The following is a 22293-nucleotide window of genomic DNA, read 5'->3' on the forward strand; positions in this document are numbered from 1 at the left end:
AAAATACTAAGATCCCTGCAGGAATTTTCCTGTGAACTTCTGGGAATGTGAAACTTACCAGGTATTTTTCCCCAACCTTCATAGAATTTCATCTTCCTAAAAGCTTCCTATATCCCAGTACTTCTGAACGGTTCTGGAATAGAACACACGGTACAAACTAACTGCATCAAATAGAAATGCTGAATGAAAACAGAAACCCACAAACAGCACCCACACTGTGTGTGTTCAGTCTTACCAGTGTATCACCAGTGATTACTTTTTTCACATAGCCTATTGCCCACAGTTTACTTACTCTGGAAAGCTCACTGAAAAGTTGAGTAGCTCAAAAAGCCAGCCACTGCTCAGGCTTAGTTAGCAGCTATGGAAATCAAAGGACCTCTGCATGTCATGAGGCACTAGAACTGATATTTCTGAAAGCCATGATGTAAATATTATCAAAATTGTCAGCCACTCTCTGGTTCTGTTTGTGGTAGGTAGTCTTTAAGGGGGTCTTCTGCAGCAACCTTTGTACTTATTTACTCCCTTCATCACTGGGACAACTCTGTAAACCTATAATAATTAGTCACTTTTGCCACAGGAAAATAGATTTTGGGTAAAGACATCGATGGTAGTGATGCAAATTACTCTGGACAAAATCCCAATCAAAAGTAACATTGAGAAATTTCCTATTCATGGAGTAACATGCACTGCCATCAGTACTGCGTAAGAGGACTACATTATTTCTAACAGTGGAGAAGGACCAGAGCATGCTGGAGATTAAAACATAAACAATGAGTTCTACCTTTCACACAGAAACTTGCTCTGCCTCCCTTCCCACTCATATTGAGATAATTGTTACTTACTCTATTGAGACAGACTCTGGAGCCCCGTACATAAGCTTGATTTGATCAAATTCAATTGCCTGCTGTAAGCGAGCCATTCTTATATTCATGTACCATGCAATTCTGTTTAAAGTTCTTAAAGAACACGTGCAGCAGAAATACAGCCTTCTTTAGTCTCACTAAGGCAGTGAGAAGAGACTATTCACAAGAAGGCTTGAATCAAGCCGATATAATTCAGAGTACAATGAAGCACCTAATGAACTTCTAAGAGTGTGATAGAGTGCATACTGGAACAGTGCAAGGACGTACGGCATTTGAAATATTACAACACATTAAGGTGGATAACTACAGGGATAAACCTTTGCCAAGACTGGTATTTGCCTCAATTCTTTATTACCATTTCCAGTATTTTGATACCAACCAGGCATCCTTCCAAGAAAACTGGAATTTTCTCCTCTTTTGAATAGACAGAATTCAATGGAATGCTATGTAAACACTGGTGTCTATGATCTTTATTTAGTTACAGATTTTCATGCAGTGGATTATTCAATGTTATGGATTACAGCAAGTTGTTCTGCACTAGGATTTAAGTGTAAAATAAAGCATCAACATCACTGATCTAAAAAAATGTGGTAACAAGGTTTAAATACTACTAATAATAAACTACATGTTTTAAGCCAAAGGAAGCTCTCCTAACAAAAGCAGCAGAACCTCCATCTCCAAAAGCATACACACTTGTTAATGCTGAAAACAAACCCCAGTATTCCAGGCACAGCTGATTGCAAACTTTCTATTCATTGGCTGAAGCAAATCAACTGCTCATGCACTAAGTTTTATTCTTAGGCTAACAGAAAACCAAACCAAAACCTATAAATTCAAGAGAGGTGGCTAGAGAAATAATTAAAAAAAGAAAACAACACAAAACATTACAGTCAGAATAATCACTAAAGAAAAAATTTCGGCATACAGCTTTTATCAGTATACTAAAACACCCCAAAAGGTAACTTTATGGTTTATTTATTCTTTGAAATTTACATGGCAGTTTATGTAAAATTCTTTCCAGATTAGTATCAAGATCAGAAAAAGATATTCCACTTGATTCCTGGAAACTCAGTGGGAGATGCAAAGGCAAGTTTTGCTCATGCCTTGCAACTGGTAGTTCAAAGGAACAAGTCACAGGAATTTAGCTAACTGAAGATACAGCAGGAAAAAAAAGAAAAAAAAAAAAGACAGTTTCCCCATGTCAGGTCTATAGATGGCAGTAAGAAAAAGAACAAAGTTTTTTTTTTTTCATGGAACTGGTATGACTCAAAATACCTAGAAGGCAAAAGCGTACTTTCAGCAAAGTCAATAGGTACTGTCAGTGACTGCACACAGGTTGGATTTCAGCATTTATGAAGATCCTAGTTAAATGGACATTCACTGCTAGAATAAGGCTTAAAAAGAAACATGATAAGTATGCAGAACATTCGTTTGTGCAGAGAAAAAAAAAATGAAGCAGACTTCACACCTACGTTAAAAATAAACTCCCATTTGTCAGCTTGTATTTTTAAAAATAACTTCAATGTTCTGGGAAACAAATGATCCAATCAACATCTCCAAGAGAGAGAGGGCTCAATAGCACGTGATTTCACAGTAATAGCTGTTAGTAACAGTTTAGTAAAACACTTGAGCTAAGGCCAGTGAGAAGGATGGCTCACTGACAGATTTTTACTGCAAGCAAGGGGTAAAACAAGACAGACAAGCAGCTAGATTCCATATATTCTCACAAATTGCTTCTGATACTAAACATTACACAGCATAGTTCAGAAAGTCATACAGAAAGAAATTGGAGAGGAATTTAGTTCGCCTAGTTATGAGTCCAGTGACACTCAACTTCTGTTTTTCAAGATATCTAGCAGTATCCTGATGTCTTTGCTTCTCATCTGTACCGAAAGATTTTTAATTTGCTTGTGTATTTTGGTTTTAAATGTTTCTTTGAAAGTAAATCCATATATTTCCAAGTACAAATTCTATCTACTGGGAATGCCAATAAATGTGATACATTTATGAGATTGCTAAACTGACCTTTAAAATCAGAGGAAGAGATCAGAGAACGCCTATCCTCATACAACAGAGGCAGCTTTTTTACGTCACACTTGAAGACTTTATAGGCTAGGAAATACTGATTATTTCCTATTAATATGTAATTCAGGAGAAAGAAAGCATAAATGTTATTCCCTGTGCAGAACACTCACCAAAGACTGTGCTTTTACTTGCTTTGCTAATTCCAGGGCAATGCTATTCTATAATCTTTCACATCCTCCCTCCACTTGCCCCCCCAGAAGCAGCATGTTTGCATAGAGATCTGTTCTCAGCTGAACACACATTACATTTAAAATTAGTTTTAAAGAATTAATTCAGCAATTATTATCAGATGCTTGAGCATACAGGTAAAGATGCACTGATTACAAAGACATATATAGGCCTCTCTACTCTGGAAAGATAGGAATAACAGCGAGATAATTCCAAACATTAAATTATACTTCCTCAAATAGTGAAGGTCAAAATGTACAAAATGTGCAAAAAATGTTTTCTTAAAAAAAAGCCAACAAGAAAGTGAAGAACTTGAGTACAGATTCATTCAACTTAGAGGAGCTGTTTAAATTAGCACAGGGAAACTATTATTGCAAATTAATCATCTCTATTGACTGCTCTTTCCTCTTCGGAGTGTTCTAGTGGCTGCTGACTTTGCTTTCAGTCTTAGCTTTCAGTCTCATGAACAATGACTTACCTTAAAGTAATTACATTCAGATTAACTGAAAAAGTTGTACTTATAATGAAAACATCATAATTCTATGAAATATATGAAATTCTTTATTTCAAGTTTGCACCCTCAGCCATACATCTGCTTGTCCTCTAATCGGTTTGCATTGGCAACCACCAAAAGAGTTAAATAGCTTTTATGACACGCACAGAGTAGTCAGACAGTTTTACTTTCATTAAACAAAGCCAGATTGTCCTCTAACAGCATTTATTACCAGTGCACAGGTCATTCTCTTTTCCTAAGAAGCAAGAAGACAATATTTCCCTTAAATGAAGGAACACAGATGACTATTACTAAACCTGTTACTTCCTGAATGGAAGAATGATGGGTATATGTACCTGGATACACAGGATGCTTTCATTTGTAGCTTTCAGTTGCATTTGCTAGTTCACAAGGTCTTGCTCAGAATGAGTTTAAATATCCTTATAGATCTCCATTACCACTTTCATCATTATAATCACTATCCAAGTTCCACATTTGAAGTACCAGTAGGATTTTTTTAATAAGACAAGAAAATAAACAGAAGACAGACAACACTGCAGTTCCCTCATGTATGACACTGCCTCATAACCACCCACTAAAAAAATATCCTTTCCAGAAGCACCAATTCCTTTCCAACAAGGAAGCAGCACCAGAGACAGTTTGTATAATCTAACCATGAAGTAAAACCAGTGTATTTTACAGCATTTCAAACTCCCAGTTACAGTGGTTAAGTTAAAAATTAGCATATGGAATGAGTATCAGAAACTTATGTATAAAAAGGTGAGTTAGTAAAAAACCTACAGATAGATTAAAAGCAGAACTAGCAGCAAACACTGCTACCATTACACAGTCCTCATGAAAGATGATTGATTCGATGGTCATCTGAAAAAGAAGCTGATGACTGTACTGTTATAAAAATGGCAAGACATATTTGATCACAGTAACTGTATGATCAAGTGTTAGAAGGAGAGAAGTAAGCATGATTCAGTTAACACAAACCCTACTTAAACAAGAGTGCTTCCAAGCCACAAAACATTTAGTTTCAGTTTTATACTAATAATCACAATTCCAGTCCAATAGATGCAACTGACTCTGGTAAGCACATCTGAACAGACAACAAAAGGTAATTCCTAGTGCATGCAGCCCCATACAATTGGTATGAATGTCAGTCTTTGCTTATGTGGCACTTTGCAACAGCAAGGCATACTGCAGTTCAGAATGAAGGAAAATAGCACAAGTGCTTTGATCAGAGGTAAGGTTCAAAACAGGCATGACATATGTACAGTTTGTTTCCAGGCACGTCTTTGGTTACATTCTCAGTACAGTCTTCTTCACAAAAAATAAATAAAACATTCAAGACTTGGTTGAAGTTCAAGCAAAGAATTTTTTTCTTTTTCAGAAAACAAGACAGTAGAAGTCCCTTGAAAGTGATGCTTTATTACATCCATAAACGATAAAATCCCAGTGCTACAGTAAGGCATGTAAAGACTGAACCTGAAAGAAAAAAAGAAGTGGAGAAGACAGATAAGGAATCATTAGCTCTTGAAATATATCTTCAGAAACCTAAGTACACATATTACTGCACTGCTAAAGATATAATCACCACTTCTTTCCCATGTAAGAAAGTAGGCTTTTTAATTTACAAAACACAAACAATTTCAAGGCAGAGGGACACAGAAATGACAAAGAAGAAGGAGGGAAAAGGAATGTGCAGGAACTGGACTGGAAAACTATCAAAGGTTGGAAAAAAAACCCACCTTAGCTGCTTACCATTCGAAAAAAGATCAAAATGGCAAGTTAGTTGTAAAATGAGGAATAACAGGATTCAAGTATTGATAAAAATAAATGCAAACTACTTTATTATAGCTTATCAATTTGTGTTTTGTGGGTTTTTTTTTTTTTATTATTTCTAGTGAATGTAATCAACTTTTGGTTTCCAGACATACACACAGAAGATTTTTGCTACTGTTTGCAAAGGAAGCAATTCAAGTAAACATATTTTGCTTCTTTTTTTTTAAACTTCCATGATAGTAGGGATGATGGAAGAAAGAACTTCCTCTCACTTTAATAAGTTGCCTTTTATTTTTCAGTAATGGTTCTCTGTAAAGCATACCCCTATAGTACAGTACTGTAGATGTACTCGTGACAAAACCTGCTGTGAAAGAATAATCAGGAAGTCTAAATCAAAAGAATAACTTCTCCTGTAATCCTGTTCATTTAATAGTGCTACAGATTTTGATAACTTTAATATTTTGACATTTTTCCTACAAGAGCAATAACTTATTTGTTCCCAATGCACGTGCCTGCAAAATAAGTATTTGGAGAATTTGATAATGAACACCCAGGAAAACAGAAGCATTCAATTTTGTAGATAGAGCTCAATCAGACAGATAAATGCAGGCTGCTTTTATAAATTAAGCTGGGCACAGATGAAGCCTTTTACTCTTACTGACAGCCAATCTTTTAGATTTCTCACACACGACTGCAATACAAAGAATGGAAAGAGCATACAGGCATAGTCCCTGCAAAATACAGCTGCAAATTACAGACAACTTTCTCTGGTAATAATGCTGCTGATATTGACTGAGACTACTTAAAGTACTCATATTTTCTTTGAACCAGGGCCTTCATGAATACAGTCAATGGACAACTTGCTAAAACACTGTTCAATTTAGCAGGCCCACCACCAGATGTCTTACCTGCTAAGTACTTAATATTATCGAGTTTGTGCGATTCCAGCATTGTTTTCAGATCAGCAACTTCTGTGTCTATTTTTCTGTCTGTTTGGGTCAGAGCTCGATCCTGTTGTGCGTGCTAGAAGATAAAACAAACTTATAATTTGAACAGTTCCACGTTTATTAAGAAATGTAACCCGTTCCTCTAAGCTGTACTTCCAACTCTTCCTTAAATGTGTGTTAATGAAGTAATTTGCACTCAAAGCAAACAAGTTTTTTCCTTGCTTGCCTATCTAAGGAACTGAACTCAGTAAATTTTCATTACATGTTCATTAAGATGTAATCTAGAACATGGTAAAAGTGGGTGTCTTATCTCAATCCAGCAGCATAATCACTCACTTTAATCTGTCCTCTGGCCCACAGATGTTCAAGTCACATCTCAATTATAACAGCTGTTGAGAAGTCTAGAAGACTCTTGTGACAGAAACATACTGGAAGAGCATGAAAATTTATGGATCCTTAGAAATATCAGACTAGGTATTTGATGTATAAAAACGTGTCTTCATCTTGCACTGAATTCCACTACAAAAACACCTAAAGAATGACAGTCAGAATCTGATTATGACAGAAGACAGGACTTCATAGAAAAAAAATGAGATTAAATTGTTACTCAGAAAGCTGAAAGCTCAAACTCAGAACAACAGCTGCTCTGCTGCTGCTGTTTTCAAATCAGCACTACTGAAACATTGTAATCAATTAATGATTTAAGGCCAAAGGTCTTCCTGTGACTAATTTTCTACAGTACAGAAATGAAGCAAAATTAAGAGGAATACTTTAGTAAAAGCCTCCTTTAAAATGAACTCAAATTCAGTTCTACTGAACATGGAAAAAGTCACTGATTTAAAAGAAAAATAACCATAAGTATAAAATTCTGTATAGAGAAAAATACTACATACATAAAGTTTCAAAACAACAACAACAAAAAATAGCCAACTGAACAGGTTATGTGTGCGTGTAGATCTAATAATATACATCAGCCTTTTTATTCTGTAGACACCTCATTTGTCTGTACCACCATGGCAATACACAGAAAAACAATAAATCTCAATGACATTTTGTACATTGAAGGGTCTAAGAGCTTGAGCAGCTTCAAAAAAGAATACCAGCTCTGTAACACAAGAAAAAAAGCTTTGTTATATAATAACAAGCTACCAAGTTCTTACCAGTTCCACTATTTCTGTCCTCATTTCAAGTAGTTTTCTTTCATTAAGTGAATACTGGAAGGGAAAAACAACAGACAGATAAATACTTTGTTGTCTTCAAGGCTTTTCCCAAAGCATGATTCCTTTTCTGTTCTCTGTTTCCCAGTGTTCCACAAAACTGAATCTGAACAACCACACTGTCTGACAACACCTGAAAGATACTACTGAAAGGTGACTGCTGTCATTGGAAAGCTGAATGTACACAGGTGCTCAGCACACTCTGGAACAATGCTATACGCTAAAAACCAGATGGCAGAAAAGTTGGCAGATTTGCACTTCTGCCAAAGACCTGTGACTCTGAAGAGTAAATGGGACAGATAACTAACTCAGAGAATACAAACACCAAGACTGAACCATCCACCTTCTTCAGTAAGGAGAGTAGTTTTTAAGTTATCGTAGCAAACTCAGCTACCAAAGATGTTTCACCAGCATTACAGGCATTCTCTGCTCAACATTTTGCAATGGTCAGAACAGTACTTGAGGAACAGCCCCGAAAATGCTGTATTTGGTAAACATGTAGCATTTGTATCTCACGGTAAGTCACTGGTGAAAGAAAATACTGCAAGTCAGAAGTCCTGGCTTACTTATAAACTGTAGTTATCTGGATTCAAGGAAAGGTAAATCCAGATTCAAGAAGCATACATTTAAGGCAGGCAGGTACCTTTCTGACTCATGAACTGGCATTATTTGACATATGTAATGGTTCCTATCCACTACTGAGCAATTCAATTACTCCTAGGACAGCTGCTAAGCCACCAGTCTATAGTGCAGAGTATTAAGGTCATCAGGCTCCCATCTCAGAATCCTGTCACACAGTGATAACCTCATCTACTGACATTCCCAAGTGGAAAGTTGCTTTTTTTTTCCTTCCAGTCTAGAGGCTTATTCCACTTTGATATCAAACTCAGACTAATCTGCATAAATGCCTCAGCGTTGAAAACTCTCTTTAAATTACCCAGAACACTATTCAAACTTTTAATAGATCCAAAGATCCAATTAAGAAACAGCACAAGGCTACAAATGTAGGAAAAAAAAAATAGAAGAGACAAACAATAACAGGTCTATAATTAATAAAACACGTGTTGCTAAATTCTGCAAATTGATGACAAGGACAAAAAAATTCAGTAGCATATATTGCCTCAAAGTAAAATTCTTCAAAGTGTTAAGATGACAAAACAATACAATTTTTAAAAATCATGTCTGAAGTCAAGTTTAACATAGCAATGCCCCATCCCTGGAAGTGTTCAAAGTCAGGTTGAATGGGATCTGGGCAGCCTGATGGGTGGCAACACAGCCCACAGCATGATGGTCTTTAAAGTCCCCAATCCAAGCCATTCTATGATTCTGAGTGAATGGGACCCCACATTAATAAACTGATTATCACTATCAAACGTGGCATTACATTTAAAATAAACAATAAACAATCCTTCTGTTACAAAAGACCAAGACATGTCTGTAATAACATAAGCACGTAAGAAGAGGAAAGGCAAGGTTAACCCCCCCCCCAAAATTAAACTGGGAGATTTCCCCTTAAATCCATGGTTTTTTTTGCAAAGCAGAGAAATGTAGTTCTGCCAGATGCATCTTGATGTTTTTAAACAGCAAACTTAAGACACGTGAATATAAGTGAAAATTTGTTCCATGCTTCAAGATTTTCCAATTCAATCTGTATCACTGCAGATATACATCAGGGCATAAGCAGGTGTGCATTAGCTAATGAAGACTTCTCCAGGAAAAGTAAAATGGAATGGAGTTATTAAAAGATAAAGCACTTAGAGTTTGAAACGTTAGAAAAGGCTGACGTGAGCGCTTGCAAATTAAGATAATCTCCTTCAGCACTTAGAACACACACCAAAAAATGACTTCTATCCAAACAGTTCTGTTGAGATTGCAAGTAAATATTACTTCTTCATTACCTACCTGTGATAAAACGACTGAGTTGCAAACAAAATTTGCAGTAAAATGTCACTAAAAGATCTGTCCTCTTTGATGATGCAATTCAAGTTCCTAAAAACTATTCAAAGAAGATCTAAAACCAGATTGTCCACTCAGCTCTGCCAGATATTTCATAGTCAAAAACGATTAGAAACAGTATCAGTTCCAATAAAAATTAATCACAACTACTTTCACAACAGGTACTGCCTGACAAACTAGCCACACTGAAGCCTCTTGCTATAGGGAAAGGAAACATCCTCAATAATGGCAAGAAAATGAAATGTTTATACTTAATTCAATGAGAAAATAGTGCTATGCTAACAGTACAGAAAATCTCGAGGCAGCTAGTCAGAATATTTAACTGAGTACGTTAATACTGATATGGAAACAATATCAAAAGAGACAGACATACAAAAAAACCCACAGTACCTCGTACTACAGCAGCATAAGGATGAGTAATTTGGATTAATAGCATCTTGAAAAGGAATAATACTACAGATTACTATTAAATTGATGTTCTTATCCAAATTTGGAGATTATTCAATGTTTAGATGTTACCAGAAGAAAGCAATCAGAACTTACCAATTCTTTTACTCTGCTCTTCTCTAGGTTTAGGTTTAGTTTGTTATCTGCACGAACTTTGGTAATTTCATCCTTATGGAAAGAACACAAATGATAAAGCAGTGAGCAAGAATTTCTATTTAATTGTAAGCAAAAAAAGTTAGACAAAAATACTGCGTCTCTTTTTAATTAGAGAGGAACTGGATTCTAAAGACACAATGTGCATAAATTTCCAAAGTACAAGCGTTCCTGCCTTTCCACTCGTGTTCTGTAGGGTGAATTCATTCTCACTGGAACAAATCAAAAAGTAATAACTACTCTTACACCAGAACACTCAAAGCAAGAGTTGATGAAGAACACAACCTTCTACAAATTCTGGGAATGGTTCATAAACCCATAACTCACTACTTTTAGAACTCCTTGCCTAAGCACACTCGTAAATTGGACTTCTGTGAAGGAATCTTGATACTCAAGATACTTTAAAAACAGTTTCCAACTTTAAAATTTAAAAAGAAATCTGGTTCTGAAGACAGCATCCAGGCTCTCAGAAAAGAACGACTGACAACTAAGAAGACAGAAAATTTTTAAACACGTAACTTCTAAAACTATCACTGAGTATTTTGTTTCATGGATAGCCCTAAGCAATCCCTACTTTTCTTAGTGACAACTAACTAATACTAACTTCCCAGCAGGAATTCTAGCCAGATGACACTTTGTCATAAGACAAACTGCTGATCAGATGAGTGTGTGGGAGAACCAAGAGATTGATGATGTTCTGGGATATTCTGCAGTTAAAAACAAGTAAACATCTCTCAAGTAGACCAATGTCAGCTAGACAAGACTTCATTAAGTTAATACAAATAATAATGACATTCAATTTCTATGCTAGGATTTTTGAACTTTAACTGTGTTGTAATTAGATATCATTACTGCACAATGTTACAATTTAATGAAAAATCTGAAATATTTTGAAGTCTTTACAGCACTGTGTCATTTTGTCCTTCAGAAAAAAAGCATGAGCAAATGTAATTATTACAATTATCATTTTATCTATACAGTAAAAAGTTAAATTTAAAGACACCTAACTTAAAGATGACTCAGATCCTTCATGTTCTACCAGTGAATATGCTAACTCATTTATATGCAAGTGAACAATAAAATAAGTTACAAGACAAAAATCAGATGCTGAATGTATTTTAAAAACAGTATTCTGAAAGCCAGTGTGCATTAAGCACTTCATAACAAAACAGTTTTCCAATCTTAGTAATTCTTGCAAGAATTTCTATCTGCATAAAAGCTACACATTCATCTAAGTAACAGGTTTTGAAACAATCTTGAGAGAAAGGTATTTTGACTGTTAGTCAGGAGAAGTAAACTACAAAGAGCAGAAACACAGCACTGATTATTAAAGCTAAGAAGAACCTGCAGATCATAAACCCGAGTTTCCTCCAAAAATTATTTTTCTTGCTAAGGTCATTTGCTAACAAACAAGTGGGACCAAACTACTGGTCCTAAATTTACTGGCTAAGTCTATTTTAAATTCTGGACAGTTTAATTTTAATTCAGTACTTTGTGTAACTACACAGTAGGTTCACAGTTCTGTCGCCATAAATTAAATATGTGTGAAATCAACTTAGTTGCAGCCCATTCTAACCCACCAATTTAAATTACAACAATCAAACACAACCTTTACAATAAAATCACAACAGCCACATTTTTTTTTAAGCAAATAAGACAGGCGTTAATTCTTGATCATGGTGGTACAGTGTCTTACCATGACTTGCTTCTTTATCTGCTGGAGTTCAAGTTTTATTTTCTGGGAGAGCAGAATAAATGTACACTTTAGTATTGTACACAAAAACTGACAATCTATACATGCAAACCAATTTGTAAGAACAGTAGCAATGATTATAATCCATACTGTGAAAGGAAGGTGTCTTAGTTTCAGCTGGGATGGAATTGTTGGAATTGGATGTTTTTCTTCAGAGCTTCTGATATGATGCTATGTTTTAGTTCTAGGAGAAAAACAATGCTGATAACACACTGGTATTTACAGTTGCCTGCTAAGCAGTGTAGTACAGAGCCAAGACTACTTGCAGCAAAGGGCCCAGGGAGCTGGGAAGGAACAGAATTAAAACAGTTGAATTAAACTGACCAAAGGGATATTCCATACCATAGGATATCAAGCAGAAGGAGTTCTAAGTGGAATTGGAGTTCATCTCTCTTTCTCTACCATTGTTTGGCAGGCTAGCTGGGCATTGGTCAGGGGGTGGTGAGCAACTACTTGGGCATCACTTGTTATATCTGTTATACAGACATAATTATTTTCCTTTTCCCTACTTTAGTAAATAGTTTTATCTCAACCCGTGGGTTCTATTTTATTATTATTTTTTAATTCTCTCCCACATCCCACTGGGAAGCGATGGTGGAATGAGTGGATGACAGTGCAGTGCTCAGCCACCTGCCAGTTTAAACCACAACAGAAGGCAGAATGAACGTGGTTTAACTTCATTTATATCCTGAATATGTTTGTAGACAGACCCACCTGTACATGTGTGTACTCAATCAGTACTGCATATTTCCAAACAACAGCACAAGACAGAAGCCAGCACTGTCCCACAGCACTACAGGTGGCCAAATGCACAGGATGGTATCAGCAAGAGTAAACACAGCCAAAAGTAACTGACTACTCCCTCATGCTTAGCATTTGTGAGCTTACATCAGAAAAGTTGTGTCCAGCTTTAGGCTCCTCGGTACAAGACAAATGTTGGCATACTGGAACAAGCTCAATGGAGAGCCACCAAGATGATGGGAGACTGCAGCAAGTGGCATAGGAGTGGAGAGTGAAAAGAGAAAGAGCGTGCGAGACAGCAAGCAATGTGCTTGTTTAGCCTTAAAAAGAAATTGCTAAATGGTAATCAAAACACAGCCAGCAACTCCCTTAATGGTCTCTAGCAGTCCCTTCTTAGCTAAATTATTCTATCACTGCTTCTTTCAAAAGACATATGAAATAAGAATAGTTGTAGCACTTTCTATTAATTCTAATGTACGAAAATTATCGGAACAAAAAAGAGCAGCAGCTGCATCAACAATTTATGCCCTACTGCTCAGTAGTTTCTTCCCTCCTCATTGTCTTATTTTTTTATCTCATGTGTGATCAGGATGATTTAAGTTTTTGCCAAACTTCACAAGATTCCTAACAGCCTATTTTCCCAGCTTCCATCTGGATGGACGGACATCAACAGTCTTTGAGTCAGCATCTCCTCCCAGCTTTGTATCACCTGCAAACTTGCTGAGGGTGTATTCTGCCCCTTTGTGAGATTATTAAATTGGTGTTAACCCATATTAGCACCCCTTGGATACAAAACACTTTTTTACATCCTTAATAAAGCTAAGTACCACAAGTCCAAGATACTGATTTTACCTCATTTTCTGAACGAAGTGCTGAAAACTCACTTTTTCCAATATAATCATGTCCTTTTCAATCCACCAATATGGGACATTATTTGTTGAAGAGCAATCTCCTATAAAAGATAGAAGACAAGCCTCAGAACATATAACCATAATGTTTTTTCTCACCTGTCCATACAAATACAACAGGCTAATCAGGTACTCCTAAATCTTTGATCTGGCAATTTAAGATTGACTATCTTAGTTTCAAAGAAGGCGAGATAAATTAAGAGAAAGTGACAAAACAAGCAAGTTGTGCTAAAGTGTTAGTAATGTTTGGGGAAAAAAAAAAAATCAGCAGTGCTAACACAGATCAGAATAATTCAAGTAATAGCCTAGGATCTGGTTTCTTCTAAGTCTTCAAATTCTTAACCTAGCAAAGGCATTAGGGAGAAAAAATGCCCCTGTGCTAAACAAGGAAAGCCAGCTTTCACACCAAGACTCCCCAGTGCTACCCTACTCTTGTAATTTCCTCCTTTTCCACTTTGCTGTGGAAGAGAGCTCACTCCACTTTTCTATTCAGCTAAGCAGAAGGGTGCACTACAATTACACTTTTAACCACTACTCTCAGTCTGACAGAAGTGAGCTATCAGAAGACAGACAAGCATCCCCCTCCATTTTGGAGGGTGGAAAGGTCTGTACATACTGCTTCAGATGCTACTCTATCCACATGCAAACAGGGATTCCCCTCCCCTCTCTCTGCTAAACGTCTCGCACTAATAAGCAGATCCTTGCTTTTGATTCTGGATTAACACCATTACAAATCTGACACTGCAGCTTCGTTTTTGGCAAGTAATGATATTCTAATTTACAGCACTATGCAGCATCTGGAGATGCCATGTTAGGCTACCTGACTAGTTAAAAAAAGAGCAGTTGCTCAGTGTACTGGAAATATCACAGAAGATCTACAAAAAGAGTATTGCCATGGATATCTCCTTTCTTATTCCCTGATGTGTTCAGTTTATTTTTATTCTCTCTGCTCTTCACTGAACTCATTAAAAGGATTTCTTCCATTTTCCATCTCTTTCTCATTTCTATGCATATAGAACACGTGCATGTATTTTTCAAGGCTTTTATTTATCTCTTACATATCCATTTGGCCTAATGGCAATAACTACATTCACAGTTTTCCAAATTCTCTTCCAGTTCTTCATTCTCTTTTGATATGAGCCCTTGGCCACGCAAAGACTATAACAAAGCACAGATTTACCATGTTAACCAGAGTTCAGGTCAATACACACCTCCTGAGCATGCCATTAAGCTTGTACAGTTGAACTTCAATGACAGAAAGTCACCTGAGGGTCATATTTAGCACAGTCACAGAAAAAGGGGGAAAAAAAATATATCTACTTTCATTTCAAAAATCTGGGAATATGAGGAGGTACAGATGCCAACAACTGCTTGTTGTTAAACACACATAGTGGGAGAAAGGGCTCTTCAACAATGCATTCTCTGATATACTGCAGAGCAAATTCAGCATAGGAGAAGGGAGTGCTTTTGCATCTGCCTTTGCTGGAATCTAAGAGTTAGAAAAGATGGACTGAAGCCTCCCCATACAGAAGGTGATGCAAAATCCACTACTTAATGAACTGCCCCACTGTTCTTCACTATGAAAGTGGTGAAGTGCTAGAACAGCTGCCCAGAGAGGTTGCGGATGCCCCATCTCTGGAGGTGGTCAAGGCCAGGTTGGATGGGGCAGCCTGGTCTGGTATTAAATGGGGAGGTTGGTGGCCCTGCATGTGGCAGGGGGGTTGGAGATGCGTGATCCTTGAGGTCCCTTCCAACCCTGGCCATTCTGTGATTCTGTCAAGACTATTATACTACGCAGACAGCAACTACAGTTTTCTCACATTAAGATGGCAACTCAGTTACCACAAAATTATCTGAATCCTTTGTTTGGAAAGTGACTTGGGGCTGTGAATCCCAGCCTCACAGAGCAGTACTTCACTTACTGCTTCCCAGTAGCATGGTCTATTTGATACGCTTATGTGTCTGGGAATTCCAACATAGTAGATATTGTGAATCACATTCAAAAGATGCTTAAGTTCCATACAGAGCAAGTTGTGTCTCACTCTAAATTTCAATTTCATTTCTGGAGTCAGATGTGCCTAAAATATTCAACACTTTCATGTCTGCTTGCTTACACAGATGTGCCTGACAAAGGGCTCCCTCTCAAAAACAAAACAGCCATTCCCTCACAAATTCAATTCAAGTCCACATAATTTTCTGGAAACTAGGGTAGATCTCCAGATGTTCAGAATTATTAGTCCATTTTCAAGCAAGTTTTCTTCAGTTCCTCTCACTGATTTACATATGTGTATATCTATCTATCTATGTGGGTGGACTTAAGAATATACCTTGAACAACATATGCATCAAAGGAAACAGATAACTATCAATATCAGTATCCAAAACATACTGTTCCTTTGCATTATCAGTATACACAACTACACTAACCACACACTAAAAGCAATGCAAAGAAGTTCTGCTCAATTCTAATACAGTATAAATGTCACCATGATAGAAAGATAAATTTAAAAACAGACTACATAACAGAATGGTAAATTACAGGAGGAAATCTTTCACGTTGTTGCTGTAAAACTAGAGAGGAAAGTAATATAGAAGCTGTTACTAGTTAAATCCATGCATACAGTATCTCCTATGACTGGGTAAAAACCTTTTCAGCAATTCTATACAGGTTACATTAAAGCTAGGAAGAAACAAAGAAACAAACAAATACCTATTCATGAACATTGTACCAGATCATAGTTCCTAAGTTTCAAGGTCCATCACAACACTTTGATAAGTGACAGATTCAAGACAAAACTCATTAGCCAGTAGATACACATGGATAGCTATTCATTTTCAAAGTTTTAAACATTGTCTACCAGTAAATAATACAGCAACGTGCACTTCATTAGCAGGCATACTAGATTTCTGTTGTCTTTAACCCTTCCACCTTCTTTGAGCTAACCTGCTGCACTTTGGTCACCATGTCCTTGTAAATCATATCCAGGTTGGTGTTCACAATTTTCACAAATGCAGACACAATCACCTCTGACTGCTGAGTAGTGAATCCTAAGCAAAACAAAATACAACAACATTCATTGAATCACAGAATTGCTTCTTGGAAAAGACCTTCAAGATCATGAAGTCCAACCACGACCTAACCATACTACCTTAACTCTAACAACCCTCTGCTAAATCATGTCCCTGAGCACCACATCCAAATGGTTTTTAAACACACCCAGGGATGGTGACTCAACCACCTCCCTGGGCAGCCTATTCCAGTGCTTAATAACCCTTCCTGTAAAGAAGTTTTTCTTGATATCCAACCTAAACTTACCCTAGTGCAACTTGAGGCCATTTTCCATTCAGAGACCTACATCAGGACAGCTGATGAACAATTTCTAATATTTATAACAAAGCTTTTTAAAGAAGCAGTCAGTTATGAAAGGTAAAAAAACATATTCCTCTCTATGTAGCACTAGTAGAGCACAACCAACAGGCAATACAACCAAGCTCCTCCACTCCAAAATCCTGTCTGTAATATACACAGCTGTGTCTGTAGTACAGCACTATTACAATATCAGCAAGATAAATGTTGGAAGATTTTTCTTAAAGCACTATGGAATGCCATCTCTCATGTGGTTATTTTTATGAGTAAGAACCCTGACATTCAAGAGCAGATACCTACTTTTAGTATACTGTAAGTAGTACCACAGGAGATAGGGAAATCTCAGCAATTCCCAACAGAGAAGAGCTCTGATTTTAGGCCTACAAGCACCTGAGTCCCTATAAAAATACACTTTGAATTCTGTACATGGTGAGCTATCATAAAACATAGTTTCAAATACATAGCAGGTTAGTGTTAAAAAGCAGATTTAGGGCCTGAGAGTGACTCACTTACAACAGCAGAGCTGATCTAACCATTTGCCATCACCAAAAGGGGGTAATACCCTTCCTCCTGCTGCTATGCATGTGTCCTGGCGCTCACACAACTGCTCTGTGAGCTCATTAAACTAATGTCTCAGAATGCTAATCGAGCAAAAGGAACTGTAGTTTCCTAAGAATTAGGCTGGCACACACGAAGACTGAAACTACACAGGAGGAGAAATTGACTGGGATCTCTGCTTTCCAGTGCTATCACAAAGCAATTTAGCTGTATGCTCCTTTATCTTAGTGTTACTGAGGTAGTGAAGACACATCATGAACTCAGAAGGATCTCTTCCTTATGTTTTAGGGTAAGAGAAGGAATATTTTATACGGCATTCTACACTCCATCCCAAGAGCTGCATTTTACGTAGCAGTCTGCGTTCAATCGCGTTACAAAACAGCTGCATACTGCAAACTCAGCAAACTAAGAACCCACCCATGATCCAACCCAGGGGACGTGTGTTGCAAATTACCATGTCCTTCCAGGAGACACACCAGAGCGTGAGTGTCAAAAAAAAGCTTCCTATTTCCCAGCAAGTAAACGCTGTCCTTGCTTTGTAAAAATGAAGGCGCGGTGTTGCTTATACCTGAGAAAGACAAGCAGAAGGTTGACATATTTTTATGATATAACAGGAAATCAACACGCGAGCACTCCAGGAGTTTCCTACTGGCCGCAATAACGAAGGAACGCACACCTTCACAACGTGCACTGACCGCCTCAAAAACCCCAAGGGATCTGACTGCTAACTTCTACAAGCACGAAAACCGATAGCAGCGCTGCCGCACCTCCGAAACACCTCCCCGGTCCCCCATATCCCAGAAGGACCCCACCGAGAGGCAGAACTTATCAACGTTCCAAACCACGCTTTCCGCTCCCCGCTCTCACCGCTCTCTCCGCAGCGTCGCGCCCACCCCGCGCCGCCGCTAATGGCGGCCACCGCGCACGGACGGCGGGCGTGAGGCGGTGACGTGAGGCGGAAGCGGGCGGGAGGGCGCCGTGGGGCCGCAGCACGAACAGCGCCCGCCTCGCGGCCATGCCGCCCGCTCCCAGTGAAGAGAGAGAAACTACCGGCGCTACCGGAAAGCCATGGCTGTGCACCTCCCTTCCGCCTCGGTCGCCGACCCGTTTCCGCCTCCGGAGTGGAGCTTGGCGTTGCGGATGGAGCCTCGCTGCTCCTCCCGCGTCACGCCTCTGAGAGTGCTTGGGGCCGGACGCTGGCACAGTGGTTACCACCACAGAATCACAGAATTGCCCAGGTTGGGAGGGACCTCAAGGATCACGCATCTCCAACCCCCCTGCCACATGCAGGGCCACCAACCTTTCCATTTAATACTAGACAAGGCTGCCCAGGGCCCCATCCAACCTGGCTTTGACCACCTCCAGGGATGGGGCATCCACAACCTCTATGGGCAGCTGTTCCAACACTCATAGTATAGAACTTCTCACTGGCATCCCGTTCAGAAACACGTGCAGCACATGGCAGAAGAGATGATGTGGCTACATGTGGGTCAAGTGCTATCAGAAGGGATTTCAGGGTCTTGGCATAACAGCTAAAAGAATTGAATGCACATCTCATCTTTTCTTCTTTGCCTCCTGTATTGGGTAACTGCACAGGAACAAGGCAAAGGATCACTTCTTTAAATACCTGGCTTTGGGGCTGATGCCATTGCCACAACTTCGTTTTTTTTGACAGACAACTCACCCACATGGTTCTGGGTTTGTGGGCAACAGATGGGGTTTGCCTTTCTCAAAGAGGGAGAAAGGTCCTTGGGTAAAGCTAGCGGGACTCATGGGGAGGGCTAGGTGTGAAGGGGAAGCGGGAGGGATAGCGAGCCTTCCCATGATAGGGCTTGCAAAGGCATAAGTAGACTAGGGGGAGAGAGTGTTGGAAAGGGCTTTGAAGGACCCGCTGCTCTGAGAAGTGCCGAAAACACTGCAGTGCATACAACTCTGTGATGATGAGACAGAGATTGCCAGGGCAACGGGAGAAGGCAATGGGGAAATTCAAGGGAGATCCCTAGAAGGAACTAAGGAGTTGTCCTTTCAGGGAGTGATAAGACCAGCTGCCCAGCTGAAGTGTTTCTACACCAATGCACACTGCTTGGGAAACAAACAGGAACGGCTGGAAGCTACTGTGCTGCTTGAAAACCACGATATAGTTGTTGAGAAGTGGGCCCATGTGAACCTAATGAGGTTCAACAAGGCCAAGTGCAAGGTGTTGCACTTGGGACAGGACAATCCCACATTTATACTAGGCAAAGAACCCCTTGAGAGCAGCCCTGTGGAGAGGGTCTTGAGGGTCCTGGTAGACGAGAAGCTGGACATGAAGCAGCAGTGTGCGCTTGCAGCCTTGAAGGCCAACTGTGTTCTGGGCTGCATTAAAAAAAGGGGTGGCCAGCAGGGAGAGGAAGGTGATCGTCCCCTTCTACTCGGCTCTTGTGAGGTCCCACCTGCAGTGCTGCGTCCAGGCCTGGGGCCCCCAGTAAAGGAAGGACGTGGAGCTCTTGGAATGGGTCCAGAGGAGAGCCACTAAAGATAGGAATGGAATAGTTGGCAGAGAAAAATACACTTTATTTAGAAGTACTTTTCTGGTAAAGGAATATTTGGTATAATGTGGCCATGAATAAGTGTGGATTTCTAATTAAAAGGATTTTACTCAACAGAACAGTCCTTGTAACAAGATTCCTAAGAGAAATCAGGAGAGAACAAAAACCAAAGTCAATTTTCAGATGGATGTGGTTGGCTTACGAAAGAGAGTTTACAGTGTACTTACCTGCAACAGGAAGGGGCTGACTCCCATTGCCTTGCATTAATTTTCTGCTGTGGAAGTTTTTCTCTTTTCCCATAAGCATCTGGAACTAGCCATTGTCACAGAAAGACTAATGAACTGAAAGGAGGAAGGTGCAGTCCAAAATAGAAACAAATAGTCCTGTTACTTTCTCCAAATATTTTAGCACAGTGACTGTGCAGAGATGAGGGGCATTAGCAGCTGTCAGGGGTGATGAATGCCCCGAACAGCTCTTAATTCTAAATGGGAAAAGCTAAAAAAACTCCCAGGCTGAAAAAGGAAGAAAATCACTGATGCTTTCCCATTTTGAAGCGAATTAAAAAAAAAAAAAAAAAGGCTGTAATGGTATTCAAATTAATATGCAAATGATAAGGAGCATTTGGAGTAATTTCAGTGTTGTGTTATATCAGGGATGCATTTGTCCCAATGGTTTTAAATCAAATGAGGCACCCAACATACTGAGGAAGGAAAATAAATTGATGACATTGTTTTCCCAATCTGTGGCAGATAATCCTTTTAACTGTTAACATCTTTTCCCATCCTTTCCAGGTGGATGTACAGTTGAAGTCCTTGATCATTATTTTCTTTTTTTTTTTTTTTTTGTGGAGAAATCAGTGATGACAGTGTGATTTCTCATGTTACAATTGTTTAGATATGTGGATAGCTGTATTATTTATTACGAAGAATCAGAATCACTTCCTGAGAGTAATGAAGCTAAAACGATCTTACCCATAGATGGCAGTAACTGCTAATAGTGCTGACTGCAAGTATGCTGCAATCCTAGCTCTTTGGTTCTGGCGAAGGTTTGAAGCAATTGACCTGAACTCGTATGTTGCTAAATAGCACTTTGGGGGTCTTAGATCACAGTTGTGCTCTGAGCTCCTTGTGGAAATCCCGCGGTGTCACTCCATGGAAGCTCTGGCAATAGTCAGAAATAGCCCCACTGTGATTTCTCATTTCTTGAAAGACACTGGTATAATATTTGTTCAAGTACTATAGTTGGTAGCAGCAAGAAATAGCATTTACATAAGAATATTAAATCTTACAGTGTTCTCATCAGGCATGCTTTACTTGTAGAATGAACAGATACATGCGATGTGTGTTGAAAGCTACTGGAACCGAGCACCTTTGTCAGAGGTCAGTCTGGGCCAGTATCCCCTCTTCCCAACCTACAAATGACTTCATGTACCACATATTGATGCACTGTCCACCTTTCACTAAGTCAAGACAGGAGCAGGTGCTCACATGGCACAGAAAGGGGTTGCAGGCACTCCCAGTTGCAGTACACAGGAAGATGGAAGTCTGGGAGGAGGTTCTCCATAAGACCTGCTGATTTTCCCTTTCTCTTTATGTGCAAGGAGTGACAGAAGTTGCTCATAAGAACTTCATTTCCCCACAAGCCTGATCTCACTTCTTACAGGAGTCTTGCAGCAGGACATGTTAGGCAAGACTTTCCTTGTAGCTTCTCCATTGCTTGTGGGAGGTCTGGCTTATAGTGATGGATGATTTGGAACATGATGTAAATTCCAAGGAGCTTGAAAGGGGAGGAGTGGACTAGTGAAAGGGGGACAGAAAGGATGAGCACAAAGGTTTAGAATTGGAGTGAGAACTGGGGGAGGAAAGGGAGGGATGCTGAAGGGGATGGAGGCATAAGAATAAGGAGTGGTGATAGCAGAATCACAGAACAGTGGGCATAGGAAGTGGGAATCATTATCCCAACCCCACAACTAAAGCAGGTTCCCTACAGCAGATCACACAGGAAAGCATCTAGGTGAATCTTGAGTAACTCCAGAGAAGGAGATTCCACAACCTCTCTGGGCAGCCTGTTATAGTGCTCTGGAGTAAGACTGGGGATAGCAGTGGGCTGAGAGGGTAAAATAGTAATCAGGGCAGCTTTGGGCAGGGAATAGAAATGGAGGTGAAAAGTGGATGGCTATTAGTTGCTGTTCATTATCCTGTGAGACAGTTAAGCAGTGAATCAATTACAATATCAAGCAATTGTGCAGATAATGAGTTAAGCAATGAAGCGGTTATATAGTGAATCATTTCTGGTATTAAATAAGAATGGTGAGAATCA

At 39.1% G+C, this 22293-nt stretch overlaps 1 protein-coding gene across 1 annotated transcript; it reads right to left on the bottom strand.

The window, feature by feature from the left end:
- Window positions 1–3654: 3654 nt before the first annotated feature.
- On the bottom strand, window positions 3655–18499 carry MCUR1 (mitochondrial calcium uniporter regulator 1). Its single transcript, XM_010708315.2, is given in 11 exon segments — window positions 3655–5103; window positions 6309–6423; window positions 7508–7561; window positions 10064–10135; window positions 11817–11858; window positions 13467–13509; window positions 13511–13566; window positions 16466–16569; window positions 17901–18014; window positions 18314–18377; window positions 18380–18499. Coding segments are annotated over 11 exon segments (804 nt in total). The 5' UTR covers window positions 18464–18499; the 3' UTR covers window positions 3655–5047.
- Between the last annotated feature and the right edge of the window lie 3794 nt (window positions 18500–22293).

This window comes from Meleagris gallopavo, chromosome 3 (genome assembly GCF_000146605.3).
Source record: "Meleagris gallopavo isolate NT-WF06-2002-E0010 breed Aviagen turkey brand Nicholas breeding stock chromosome 3, Turkey_5.1, whole genome shotgun sequence".
Lineage (NCBI taxonomy): Eukaryota > Metazoa > Chordata > Aves > Galliformes > Phasianidae > Meleagris > Meleagris gallopavo.